General features: G+C 42.7%; 1 protein-coding gene across 7 annotated transcripts in view; it reads left to right on the top strand.

The window, feature by feature from the left end:
• VRK1 (VRK serine/threonine kinase 1) overlaps nucleotides 1-14,415 on the top strand; it is a 76,690-nt gene that overhangs the window by 50,515 nt on the left and 11,760 nt on the right. For all 7 annotated transcript variants that reach the window (XM_045452027.1, XM_045452031.1, XM_045452028.1 and 4 more), the window contains 6 exons: nucleotides 2,080-2,188; nucleotides 2,307-2,399; nucleotides 4,432-4,564; nucleotides 5,370-5,490; nucleotides 5,784-5,842; nucleotides 9,777-9,955. In XM_045452027.1, the coding sequence (XP_045307983.1) occupies nucleotides 2,080-2,188; nucleotides 2,307-2,399; nucleotides 4,432-4,564; nucleotides 5,370-5,490; nucleotides 5,784-5,842; nucleotides 9,777-9,955 (694 nt within the window). The remainder of the gene's footprint in view (nucleotides 1-2,079; nucleotides 2,189-2,306; nucleotides 2,400-4,431; nucleotides 4,565-5,369; nucleotides 5,491-5,783; nucleotides 5,843-9,776; nucleotides 9,956-14,415) is intronic.

The raw sequence follows: 14,415 nt of genomic DNA on the forward strand, positions 1-14,415 counted from the left end.
GAGGGTGGTTTCCGGCCTGCTCTGTGGCACGTGGTGGCCATGGATGTCTAACAAGGAGCAGGGCGAGCGTGCGCAAGGGAGAAAGAGCCTCACCCCGGTAATGAAAACCCGGGTGAGGAGGGAGGAGGAGCGTGGCAGCCTGGGAACCTTCGCCACCTTCTGCAAGGTTGCGTCTACCCCCGAGGAGTCACATGAGCGTAGTTTCTAAGTAACTTGTGCAAGGTGAAACCATCAACGTGCACTTCCCTGGGGACTCGGGTAAAATGACACGGGCGATGGGAATGTCCGTTGACGTGTGTAATTTAGAAACAGTAAGGCGGTGAGGGGGGGTTGTTGACGGTGGTCGTGGAGTGGCCTGTGACTAGAGACAGAGATGTGCTCAGAGTGGTGTCTTCATGGGTCTCCTGTGGAATGAAGTTGTATTTTAGCCCTCGTTTAGATGGTCTGCAGAGGTTTGTTGCCCACGTGCTATTCTATACTAATTACGTCACTTACCGTAAAAACGAACGTGTGCGTGTCCCGGTCCCATTCCTCAACTTTCCGAACCCGTGGGCAGAGGAAACCAGGAAGTCCCATTACTGTTCCTTCTTTACTAAGTTAGAGGTCACATTGTCCTGGAAAATCTTGCACGAATGAGTACATTTTGCCTCTGACTAATCACATGACTTCGGACAAATCACTTTACCTCTGTAGACGTTAATGTATTTATCAAAAGATGTTTAGACAAGATGATCTCCAATTCTCTTCCACTTCAAAAGTGGATAGAATCCTGATTTTTTTTTTTTTTTTTTGTAATTTTGGCCTGTTGTCTTTTAATGTTAGCTTTCCTTCTCTGTTGAACTGGACATGTGGTATACGTCATAGGCTTCTCAGCTAAAAATAAGTGGGATTTTTGGGTACCACTGACATTTATTTATTTGGATATGTTTCACGTAGAGGTCAAAGCGTGGCTCCCCCCTTTCCTGGAGGACAGATTACCAGGCATCAGTTTTCTCCTGCTGTAAAATGGGGCAAATAGGAGCCCGTGCCTCACGAGGGTGATGTTAGGTTGGCACGCACTGGTCCATCTGAAGTACTTAGAATAGTGCCTTGCTCAGACCAGGCTTCCGTGAGCGCCGGCCGTCGTTGGGATGGTCATCGTTCATCTTATTCCCATTGGAAGGTACGTTGTGAGTGTGGTCTTGGTTTGTACTGATTTAACCGGACGAGGCAGAATCGGGAGACTCCATGAAGGTAAAAGCTGACCCTTAGAGCACAAGGTGCACTGTGTTACTGGAGCAGGGTGTTGCACCCACAGTGGGCACACACGAAGTGTCACTGAGGCTGTTGAATGTTAGAATTCGAGTGCCAGAAAAGACCTCGGGAAGCCTGAGGCCCCACTCTCGTTTGACGCCGTGGGAATCGGGGCTTGGAGAGGTCGTGTGACCTGGCCAGGGTGACACGGTGGGGTTTGTGGCAAAGCCAGAAATCTTCTCATTTCCCCCGGGCGGTGGTTCTTCCCTGAATCTCGTCCTTTGGATATTTAACGTACAGCCCTTTAACGCCATTTACGCCGTTTTATTGAATTTAGCTGTTGTTAACAGTGTCTCCTGATAGTCTTGATTTTAGTAGGAAGTTAGTTGCTAAAATGTGCCCTGAAAATAGAGAAAAACACGATAGTCACAGGCAACAAGCTGTTATCTAGAAGTATAAGGTAACTTTAGTAGGAGAAAAATCAGTGATCCTGGTCTTACTCAGATTGTTTTATCTTCACTGTGAATGAGTCTGCTGGACTCTGTCCGTGGGCTATAGACACTATTGCGGGGAATAGTGTCTTCGGGAAGCTTACTGGCTGAGACAGGAGGAGGCCTTCAAGGTGAAAGGCAGACGGCCAAGCACTCTCCACTCCGGAGATTTCCAGTTGGAAGAAATTGTTTCAGATGTTTTTCGTTCTTTCCTTCTTTTTCCTCTCTTCCCTCTTCATTCTGCTTCCTTACCGAACGTTGCCTTGAAGAAATTACTCTGAAAGGAGGGGAGTCATTGTAGGATAGGTTTTCCGGAGTTCCGTTTCGTTCATTGACTTTCCCTGTTTGTCTTTAGTTACAGGTTTATGATAATGGATCGCTTTGGGAGTGACCTTCAGAAAATATACGAAGCAAATGCCAAAAGGTTTTCTCGGAAAACTGTCTTGCAGCTGAGCTTAAGAATTGTATGTGAGCTACACTCCTCTTGTTTTAATCCCGTAAAAGCTAGTTGTGTTGAAGCTCGGTCCTCTGCTGGTCGGTGTTGGGTACTGCACTAACTTATTCTATATGGTGCTTTCTTAGTTGGATATTCTGGAGTACATTCACGAGCACGAGTATGTACACGGAGACATCAAGGCCTCAAACCTTCTTCTGAGCTACAAGAATCCTGACCAGGTAGCTTTATTAACTTTAATTTCTACTATTTAAAAGCTGTTGTTTGAAAACAGATACGGTTGCTTTGAACTTTTGAACCTGTGCAGAAGTTTTACTTTTTGAAGTAGATATGGTAATAATAATATTTCTTCTTGACACTTTTATCTAGTTAACATTCTACATTTTTGATGCGATTTGTTGGCACTTTATCAAGTTGGCTATTTTGTCCTAAATAGTATTCAGAAGAAGCGCTTGTGATACAAAATGAATTTCAAATAGCTATTTGGGGGTGGAAGCTTAAAATTATATAGTGCACCGATGAATTATGTTTGCCTGTCTGCTTTGTCATTTTTTTTATTTCCTTTGTTCAAGAAATCCATCAAATGTAAGTGTTCTGTTACTTGGAAAATTTGGTCTTTAACATGTTGATTATTCAAATCAATTGGTTTACAGAAATATCTTAGCTGTCTAAATTTGTATGCCCTTAGTGTTTGGAATTCAAATGTGCATTTTTTTAGTTTCTTACAATTCACTTTGTAATTTTTACTTTTTAAGGAAAAGAGAAAAGCTAATGTTATTGTACCTTTATTTGGATCAGTTTGGCTGCAGTAGAGGGCTTTACGTGGTTTTCCCGAAGCCGTTGCCACGATTTCGGCTAAAGTGAGGTTTAGTTGGCACGACATCGTTGGGCCACTGCACATCATCTGTCCCCTGTGTGTTCTCGTGTCTTCCCGATAGCGTGTGAGCAAGGACTAGATATTTTCCGTGTGTGTATGTTGATACTCCACTGTATTCTTTTTCTCGGACCTGTCTTTAACTTCCCCTTGCTTAATTTTTCCTTTTTCCTTGGCCTTCCCTTTATTTTCTACCGTCTCAGGTATTTGATCCCGTCCCCCGTCTTCGTGACGGTGGCGGTCAGGGATCTCTACACGTGTAACAGAGGGAAGTCGCCACGCCGTAGCATGCTGTTGGGGAACTCTTCCGGGCGATCACAGGATTCCCAGACGTCTTGTGTTAGATGTTTTAAAAAGGTTAAAAGCAAGCAAGCAAACAAAACATCGCTGAGAACCTGAACCATAAGGGTTCCATTAATTGAAGTGAACTGGATTTGTACAGTGTAATAAATGAAAGTGTGGCTTATTTCAGTTTGCAGTTAACTAAAATATGCTGCCTTTTGTTTATAGGAAAATATTTTTGCACTTCTGTTATCCTTCGGGCATATGCTTTGGATGGGATTCTTTTTCTGGTGTTAGATGTATGTGCTAGATCCGTCCCCATATTTTTACTTCAGTTTCCTCTTGTGATCAAATGCCTACGTTTGGGAGCCACTTACCCACAATTAGAGATATGATATGTGGCTGTGGAGTAGCAGAGAGCCGAATGTCCTGGCTTTGTATGCTCATCAGACCCACGTGTACGTGCCCACAGAGAGGTGCACTGTAGTATTAAAATTCGGTTTTAATTGTGAAACTTGACTTTAATATGTAATATTTAAATGCAGATAAGAGCCTCATCTAAAAGTTCTTCAGGTCATTATTGTACTCTGAAATGTTTTTATGAAATGAATTGATATTTGATTATTTTGTAAGTGAAGGAGCAGAGGAATAGAAGATCGTTACCGCACCGAGTGTCATCTAAGTCAGTCTTAGACCTGGTGTGGGGCAGTTGTATTGCAGCAAAAGGTTCGATGGTTTCCTCTATGCTCAGTTCTGTGTTAGACCAAGTGTAAGAAAAGGTGTAATAGGTATAAGCTTTGCGCACGTCGAGGAGACAGGATTAATTACAAGGATAACACACTTATCCAAAAGTGTGTATAACGTGGGCTCGTGTTCTCTGGACTATAATGACACGGTCATTTCACCTTTTTCTTGAAGTAAAAAGTCCCTCAGAATTAAGTATTTGCTGATGTTAGCCTATTGGCTCGCGCTTGTTTGGGGCGCAGTGGTGTGGCCTTGCGGATGAATCCAGTGACAGAATTTTGTCTCTGGGCCACAAAGGAGTGTGTGTGCAATCCTTTTGGCTTTGACTTTTCTTGGTGCTCGGACGTTTATAGGTGTACTTGGTAGATTATGGCCTTGCTTACCGGTATTGCCCGGAAGGAATTCACAAAGAATACAAAGAAGACCCCAAAAGATGTCACGATGGCACGATCGAATTCACCAGCATCGATGCGCACAACGGCGTGGGTATGTCGGCAGCGCTTGACCAAGAAATACACCGCCAGCATTTTGGTTGAACTCCTGCGTGGTTCTTAATTTTGCATAAATAAGTAGATAAAATAAATAAGACCCCAAGGGGCAAGGTGGGGTGGGGGAAGACCCGGGAGGAGGCTGGTCTCCTGCAGTTGTGTAACTGGGCCACCCGTGTCTTCCCCCGTTTTCCTTCTGTCCTTCAAAAACACCTCAGCTTTAGCAGTGAAGGTGGTTCCGTCAGCTCGGTGACGGTTTCTTTTTGGTTTTATTTAGCTTAGTCGAATGTGGGGTGTTCCCCCCCGCCCCCCGCTGCCTAAACATCTGTAAGTTCCTCGTGCAGCCACAACTTTGTAGCAGGCAAGCTTTACTTTGTCACTTACGAAGTTGGCCTGTTTCTACAGCGGGCATTTCTTCTTTCCGCGCCCAGCACTGGGGAGGAGCTGAAACCCCCCCGGTTCTCTGGGCCCCTTCATATACAGCAGTTTTAAGATCTTCAGGTTTTCCAAGGGCAGTATTAGATGTGTCACCGCTTTATAATTTATTTCCTAGACTAGCAGTCTCAGTTTGAAATTCTAGAGTTTGCCAGTTTGGATTTCAAAGTAAATTGCTAGCTGGAGGTAAATTATTTCTCTCATATTGCCCGATAGTTATTTAGTATTTTATTAAATGCAGTGATAAGTTTTGATGAAAAACAAGACTGTACAATTGACTGTTTTACCTTACTGCTTTATATATATTTGAAATCATACATTAAAGTTATTTTGGTATACTTAACCTGCTGCTTCTTTTATATTCGTAGCCCCATCAAGACGTGGTGATTTGGAAATACTGGGTTATTGCATGATCCAGTGGCTTAGTGGCCATCTTCCTTGGGAGGATAATTTGAAAGATCCTAACTATGTTAGAGATTCCAAAATTAGGTAAAGGAAAACTTAAATTATTTTGGGTAAAATCATGATAAGGTAGATGTATTTAAGTCAGGATTTCTCAATGGAAACTATAGTTTTAACTGATACTAATGTGGAAATAAGAAAGTACTTGCTAAATATTAAGGGTCTTTGGTGTTTTGTTCAGTTTGTTTTAGAAGAATGTCTGTGAGCATATTTAGGATGTAACACAGTGCTGCTTAATGTGCTATTTACTGTTATTAAATATTAATAAGTTTCCATGGCATACAGCTTCCAACAATGACTCATTCTTTAATTTTTAACAGATACCGAGAAAATATTGCAGGTTTGATGGACAAATGTTTTCCTGAGAAAAATAAGCCAGGTAGGAAAAGACTTCTTAAATGTTCATGGGGGTTTTGTTTTCTGGGAGGAAGAGCCGTGATGTCCACGGAAGATGCTGTGATGTAAAAGCTTAGGCGTTTCTGAGTGTAGCCATTGTGCTGGGGCCTCTTGTCATCCCGGACACGGCAGTTCCCTTTCCAAAGGTGGGCTGAGTGGGTACCCGAGCTTGCTTACATTATTATTCAGTGCTTTCAGGAAAGGAGCCAAATTTCATTCATGAATTCAACTGGTTGTTTTTGTTTTTTTTTTTAATTGAGGCCTTAGTGTATGCTGGGGACCATTCTAGGCACTAGGGATATACCAGTGAACAAAATAACTAAAAATTCCTGTGTTCATGAAGCTAATGCTGTAGTTGGGAGAGAGAGACAGTAAACACAAGAGTGTATTTTACAGTAGATTATATGGTTAGTACTACGGGGGAAGAGAGAAAGCAGGGAATAGAATTGGTAGGTGTGGGGACAGGGTGGGGAATCGAGTTGGGGAGGAGGGTTGAAATTTTAAATGCATTGGTCAGAGTGGCCTTACTAAGCAGGTGACATCTGAGCAGTCTGAGATGGGGAGGGAGCTAGAGGAAGCCCAGGGAAGGGTTGTAGGCAGAAGGAACAGAAGTACCTGGTGTACTTGAGGAATGCATTCTTTTAGGCCATCAGAAGGGCTTTGGCTTTCACTGTGAGCAAGAGTGTAGGGTTTAGAGTAGAAGAATGACATCAGTGTCTGTCTTTAAGGGAAATCTGTCTAGCTCCTGTTCTGAGCATAGACAGCTAAGGGGGCAAGGCAGGGCTCGGCTGGAGCAGGCTGAGGCTGGGTGATTGCCACAGGAATCCAAGCAGGGGAAGGGGCAGTGGGAGAGAGGCGGTCACTTTGCATATACTTAGATGTCTTTAGATGTCTTTTCAAGTCTTCACTCAGTTGTCTCCTTTCCAGGGAAGTCTACCCTGACCTCAGGCTATTTAAAATTGCAGTCTTACCAGCCACACAAGAAATGGAATGTTATAGGTTTCTCGGAGTCCCTCCTTGTGCCTCCTACCAGTCACGAGCCCCTCTCTGGCCTAATAACTAGCCTAACTTCCAACCCCAAAGATTTATTTTCGAGCTGTATAAAAATGGAGTCATAGAGCGAACAGCATAGGTAAAAATCCCTGCCCTCATGAAATTAACTCGTATCTCTGGTAGAGCCGTTTCTTTGACTCAGTATTGTATTTGTGAAATTCGTTCCCATCGTTGCACGGGTTTTTTTTTTTCTTTTAATGTTTTTACTTACTTACTTTTTAACTTTATTGACAAATATAATTGTATACATTTAAAGTGTACAGTGTGGTGATTTGATATACATTTATATTGTAGAATGATTAACAAGATCAAAGATAATTAACACTTCCATCACCTCAGTTAACTGTGTGTGTGTCTGTGTGTGTGGTGAGACTGCTCAAGACCTACGCTCAGCCACTTTCCAGTCTACCAATTATTATTTTTTTTTAAGTGTTTTTTATTTTATTTTATTTTATTTTTTGAGAGAGAGAGAGAGAGAATGAGAGAGGGAGGGAGACAGAGCATGATCGGGGGAGGGACAGAGAGAGAGTGAGACACAGACTCTGAAGCAGGCTCCAGGCTCTGAGCTGTCAGCACAGAGCCCGATGCAGGGCTCAGACTCATGAACCGTGAGATCATGACCTGAGCCGAAGTCAGACACTCAACTGACGGAGCCACACAGGCGCCCCTATGGTATCAGTTGTTAACTACAGTCACCATGCTGTGCATTAGATCCTCCCGGGGCCCCGTTGTCGCACGGGAAACAGTGATGTGTTCATTCTCATCTCTAACAGAATTGTTGTATTTATATGCCACCATTTATCTGTTCTAATGTTGGATTATTTCCAGTTTTTTGGCAGTTATAGATTGCCAGTTACACATAAAGTTATATATTCCATTTGTAATTGATTATTGTGCATTATATGAGGAGAGGCCAGATTTCTTCCCCACCCTGTGTTTGTAAACGGTTGACCCAGTAGCTTTTCTTGATAAAACCACTCTTACCCTATGGTGCTGCCTTTGTCTTAAATCAACTGTGGATCTGTGGATGTTTCTGGACTCCTTTCTTTTTATTAGTCTTTTGTCTATTCTTGGGCCATACTGTCATAATTACTCTATCTGGCCTTATCTTGAGTCTTGATTATCTGGTGGTTTAAGTCCTCCAGCACTACTGTTCTTTAAACTTGACTCTGGTGTTTTGCTATCCTCGACCTTTTGTGTACATTTTAGAATCACCTTGTCAATGCCACACACATCCCCTCCCTTTCCAGTTTGCTGGAATTTTGAGTGCTATGGCATTGACTCTACAGATTAACTGACATCTTGTTACTATTGGATCTTCCGGTCCATAGATGTGGTATATCCTCCACTTAATTTCGTCCGACTTAATTTATCTCACTGTTTTATAATTTTCTCTGCAAAAATCTCACCCACCTTCACTGTATATGTTGCTAGGTATTTGACAGCTTTTGATGCCGTTGTAAGTGATCAGTTTTTTAAAAATCTTATTTTTCCAATTGTTCGTTGCTAGTATATAGAAATCGATTTTTTTTATATTTACCTTGTATCCTGTGACCCTGATAAATTTACCTATTAGTCCCACTAGGTTTTTTTTTTTTTTTTATAGATTCCTTAGGATTTTCTGCATACGCCGTTGTGTTTGTGAATAAGCCGTTCCACTCTTTATGTCTGTTTCTTTTCTTGCCTTCGTGTCCTGACTGAAAGCATACATGACTATTATACTGAACAGGAGTCGTGAACATGCTTCACATTTTCCCGTCTCGGAAGGAGAGATTTCCCTGTGTGACCATGCCCAGTGAGGTTTGCCAGAGACCCCCTTTGTCAGAGTAAGAAAGTTGAAGGGAGCGATTTTCACTTCGGTTTTCCTCACGTATCCCGAGTATCTAGAATTGTGCCTGCCCCATAGTGAATGCCAGTCAATACTCAGATGAATGAAGGTGTGTGTGTCTGTGTGTGTAGCACTGTCAAGATCTGTTGGTTTTGTGGGTGTGGGGTGTGGGGAGAGGTTTTTGTCCTGAGGAGCTGGAAGGATGGCATTCTCAGTAACGGGAGGGGGGGGGGTGCGGCGGAGCAGGCTTAGCGGCAGATCAGGAGTTTGGGTTTGGATCTGTTGGGATTGGAGAGGACAGGTAGGGCTCTAAGAGCCAGCGTGTGAGGCAGCGGGCGCACAAGCTTCCTGGAGGGCGCTGGAAGGGAGAGGCTGGGGAGCGTCGCGTCCGTCGCCTCAGGATGGATTTCTGGTGCCGAGAAGTGTTGATCCTGACTAGTAAGATTTCTTTCTGGGGGTGCGCTTCTGCCTCAGTGCACAGGAAGCCTTTCGTCATTCAGAAGCTGATTTTTCTCTTTTACGGGAAAACGAGGCCTTGCTTCCCTCTCCTTTCTTCAGCTTGTTCTTGGTACGTTTGATTTCTCACGTACGCAGACAAAGCATGCAGCTGTCCTCTGTGGGACTGATGGCTTCCATGGCAAAAGATACTGGCCGTGATATTCCTGATCTTTAGGTACATGTTACTTCATAATCTGTCCGAGGCCCTTTCCTGTTCTGTTTTTGTAGCTTTAAGACAACGGCGGTTGTTTCCGTGCACGTTTAGATTTTAGTATGTCTTTTATCTTTTGTCCCTTACGATGACAAAAACGTGTTTCACATTACATCCCAAAATAAGTTTTTGATTTGACTCGCCTGACGATACCTGACTTCGAAAGCGTACTTTCCATTGAAGAAATGATTGTAAAAAACGTATTTTAACCAGATACCGATATGTGGTCTAATTTTACCGTAACCGTGAGTTATTTTCTTAGAAGTGAGAGCTAAGTACGTTGTATTTTGATTGAATGATTACCGAATAATCGTGTCATTCTTTTAGATGAAATTGCTAAATACATGGAAACAGTGAAATTATTGGACTACGCCGAGAAACCTCTTTATCAGAACTTGCGAGACACTCTTCTGCAAGGACTGAGAGCCATAGGCAGCAAGGACGATGGCAAGCTGGACCTCAGCCTTGTGGAGAACGGAGGCCTGAGAGCAAAAACAGTAACAAAGGTGAATTTTGTTATAAGTGATCCTTTGGCTTCCTGTGACAATAATTGCAGCAAATACTAATTTTCGGAAAGTAAATGAGTAAAGAAAATTGTAACAGACTGCTCGGCAATTAAATATTTATCACCATCATATAAGGTGATACAAGACAGAAAAATATGTAGAGGGTTGTAGAAAAATGAATGGATGTTTCTTTATCCCGTAGCAAGTTCGTAAATTCCTAGCAAGATTCTGATTTGGGATACTGATGTCTGGCAGAGGGATTTGAATGGGGCACTCAGCCCGTGGTTTGGGGCGTTTTGACCTCCCAGGCCACCTGGCAGGGTTGCTCTGGGCTCTTAGCTCTTCCTCGTTTGTTGGTGTGGTCACAGCGCACCATTTGAAAGTCAGGGATCGAAAATTACTGTTTGAAAAGTAGTGTTTGAAAGTTTCCTGGTTTGCTGGTGGACAGTGTTCACCATTTGTTTTGTTTTTTTGTGTTTTTTTAAAATAATTTTGTCATGTTTATTTATTTTTGAAAGAGAGAGAGAGAGAGCAGGGGAGGGGCAGAGAGAGAGGGAGACACAGAATCCGAAGCAGGCCCCAGGTTCCGAGCCGTCAGCACGGAGCCCTACGCGGGGCTCGAATTCGTGAACCATGAGATCATGACCTGAGCCAAAGTCGGCCGCTTAACTGACTGAGCCACCCAGGTGCCCCCACCATTTGAACATTATTTTGTTGTTTACAGAAATGTCGTCATGTAAAGCGATGTATCTTCATATAAGGAGGTTTAATTTTTCGGAGAGCGATATTAACAACGGGCTTGATGGGTGAACTGTTGCGCTGACATGTAAATAACTCCTGGTATCACTTTAAAATTTTAGATTTGACAGGTATACGTCAACTTCTTGGTTATTTTTAATAATTAAATTATTGACTAATTTAGTGATTTCCCTTACAGTCTGAAATTATTGAATAAAAAGTGTTAGCTGCTTGTAAATAGAAAAGGGAAAGTACTTTTAGCAGAAAAATATTTTTGTGTAGCGTTGCCTGTTTTTACTGTCGTTGACTGTAAATTCCAGTTCATTCCTTTCTTATTCCAAACTGTGAGAAAAAGGGTTTAAATAAGGAACACCATCTTAAAAGATTTTTGTAATTCTTTTTAACTTCTAAGGAGATAAGAATTTTGAAATTGTATCATGAATTTGACGTTTTTGGCAAACATTAGGTCTCTCTGTAGTCTCACCACAGGATCCGAAATTATGCGCTGCATCTACGTACACATGTCTTTTCCTTTTGGAAGTTTTGTCTTAATGGCATCTCCCCGTTTTTGTGGTCAGCCAGTGTGCGGCAAGCCACGTCCAGCTTTGCAGTGCAGGGGATAAAATGGCGGCCCGAGTGGAATTGTTCAGTAAGGCAGCAGATTTGGACTTTGCACGTGCCTGCCAAGGCCAGACTTTCTGTGCGGCAATATTCGTAGCCAGCGTCTGTGGTGTTTTCCTCTAAATTTTTGCCGATCGGGAACTTAGAGATCAATTGTGGTGAGACCTAGTCCAGTGCCACAGCCCCTTACTCTGCAGGGCGCCGTTGCTGGGACTTCCGTGCTGGAGAAAACGTGGTTTCTGCAGCTTGGCTGACTTCATAGCCCAGTAGGTCAGTGCTCTGCAGAACCAGGGTCTGTGACGTCACAGTCCTCATGTGTCCTTGGGTAGTTCAGAAGGCCGGAGATTTCCCTCTGGGCCAACCCCTGTCTGCAGAAAGAAAGCTTCGTTGAGAGGGCAAAAACGAGTATCAAGTGAGTTACTAGATTTCCCACTCTATTAGTTTCCTGCTTTTTCCCTCCTTCCCTCATAGCTGACTGACACAGGGCTATTCTTTGTGTTAAAAAGAAGTTAATAACAGTTAAGATTAAGTGAGATCATGAAACACTTTGATAGCCCTGTTACTGTAGGTGAGTTGTTAACTTTGTTGGCCTTTTGTCTTTTTTTGTAACGCGGAAGAGTTGGTCCAGACTGTTTTTTTTTTTTTTTAAAGCCCGAGAACATTTTCTTCAAATAAATTGTAAATAGCCCACATCTAGAGCAGATAAGGGCAGAGCTGCACTGACTGGCAAGTTTTCCTTTGACAAATTAATGGCCCATCTCTTTTTTAGCAAAGGGTGTATAATCAAGATGTCATTATTTTGCTCCGGCTACTAGGAAGCCCAGAGCTAATTATGATGCTCAATCATAGAAATTATGTTTAACCTTGTAATTAGTATATATTTTTTTCCTTTCCCTTTGTCACAATCTCTTAAAACTTTTTTTAAAGTATATGTTCTTTGTATTTATGACACCCAACTCTCTTTTGGAAAGGGAAAGGTTTAATCAATTCAGTGTATATTTCTCTGTTCCCAAGACTTGTCCATTATGGCAGAAACCTACGAGAATTGATCTGCAGCAGAATGAAGCAAGGTCTCTATCCTTTTTTTTTTTTATAATCGTGCTTGGTTGTGGTGCAGCACATTTGGAAACTAGAGTGAAGTATGAATTTACCCACTTGAAAATGTTTTCAGCCTCAGTAGCCAGAGAGTTTTATTTAAAGCACAGGATTTGGGGATAACCTACAGGCGAGGCTGAAAAAAACTAAGTACCGCTCTACCTTTAGGAAGTACACAGCCAAAGATTTTCCTTGTTGATTAGAACTGAACACTTGAGAACCGGGCAGTAGTTCCAGCAGTTACTGGATTCATTGTGTTCTCTTAAACCAACATTCAGCGATATCAAAGTCTAATTTATGCACCTGGTCTAGGCTAGGTCCCTGGGGCTATAAAGACCAATAGCATGTGGTTCCATCCTTAAAGAATTCCTCCCTGTCCCATCTGGGTTCAGAACAGCTTAATTTACTGGAAGGAACTCAGCAAGTTAAAAGGAAGGTAATGCCTCCACTAGCTATTTTCTTGCACGGCCTTGATTAAGTTGCTTGCCCAAGCCAACAACAGGGCTGCTCGTCAGAATTTCTTGAGTCTCATCCCTGGAGATTCAGTGAACAGGCCTAGCGTGTGGCCCTGCAATTTGCAGACAGTGTATACTCTTGTTTCCTGTGAATGATGTGTACATAGCCTTCTTTCCACTCCCATATATTCTAGTTTTTTTTTTTTTAAGTTATATTATGCTAGTTGGCCTTTCTAGAGTTTCTCTGAAAAACCATTAACCATGGTGAAATGAATCCCTGCTGGCACTCAGCCTGGAACACGGTGCAAAGAGTTCAGTAAGGGTAAAGGCTTTCCGCTCTGGTGGCCACCTTCCTGTCTCTTGAGGTGACTGCCCCCCATGTAGTATTAAATTTATACCACGTAGCCCGTAGTTTCAGTCAGATCGCCCCAGATAAACCCTCTGAATTTGGTGAACGTCTGTCTAGCTGGTTGAGCATGCTATGTAGTAGAAAGTGTATTTTCTTTACATAAATTTAGGTTGTTGAAGTTGATACATTTCTTTGTGTTTCACTTGGTGGTTTAGCCACAGTTCTCTAGGTCAGCGGATTCAGTGTTGACTAATGATTCTTTTCCTTAGCTGCTTGAGCTCTGTAGTTTAATCTTGTCTTACTTGTCTGGGTTTTGTCAAGCAGCTTTTTTCGCCCTATATTTTTAAGTGAGAGCGTGATGTATATACAGAAAAATGCACAAATAAGTGTGGAATTTGAACTTTACAAAGTGAACATATACATTTAAACATCCCCCAGATCGAGGTCTGGATCATTACTTGAATCCCAGAAACCTCTCTCATGCCTTCCTCTCAGCCATTATTCCTTCATTAAGAGTAACCAGGGGGCACCTGGGTGGCTCAGTCGGTTGAGCGGCCGACTTCAGCTCAGGTCACGATCTCACAGTTCATGAGTTCGAGCCCCGCGTCAGGCTCTGTCTGTGCTGATGGCTCGGAGCCTGGAGCCTGTTTTGGATTCTGTGTCTCCCCCTCTCTCTGTTCCTCCCCCACTCGCACTCTGTCTCTCTCTCAAAAATAAATACAGATTAACAAATTAAAAAAAAAAAAGTAACCAGTATTTTGACTTACAACACCATACATTGCTTTTGCCCTTTAAGGAAAATTTGCAGTAACGGCACCATACGACATGTACCCTTTTGTGTCGATCATATCATTGTATGTCTGAATTTCCATGCAACCGGAGTCGTTTATTTTTCGTTACTGTGTACTGAGCGCTGCATTATATGACTGCATCATAATTCACTTATCCCTTCTAGTGATGGACGCGTGCACTGTTTCCGGTTTTTGGCACTTGCAAGAATGCCGGTTAAGAACATTCTTTTAGCTTCTTTTGGGAAGGCAATACATTGATTTCCGGCGGGGTATATACATAGTGGAGTTACGGGGTAGAGGGCTTACTTAACGTGTAGCTTCAGTGCTGATGCCAGGCAGTTTCCCACAGCAACTGTCCACTTGATGCTCCCCACCAGCAGCCTGTGAGAGGCTGCTCACCAGCACTCACCA

Source organism: Leopardus geoffroyi, chromosome B3 (assembly GCF_018350155.1).
Source record: "Leopardus geoffroyi isolate Oge1 chromosome B3, O.geoffroyi_Oge1_pat1.0, whole genome shotgun sequence".
Taxonomy (NCBI): domain Eukaryota; kingdom Metazoa; phylum Chordata; class Mammalia; order Carnivora; family Felidae; genus Leopardus; species Leopardus geoffroyi.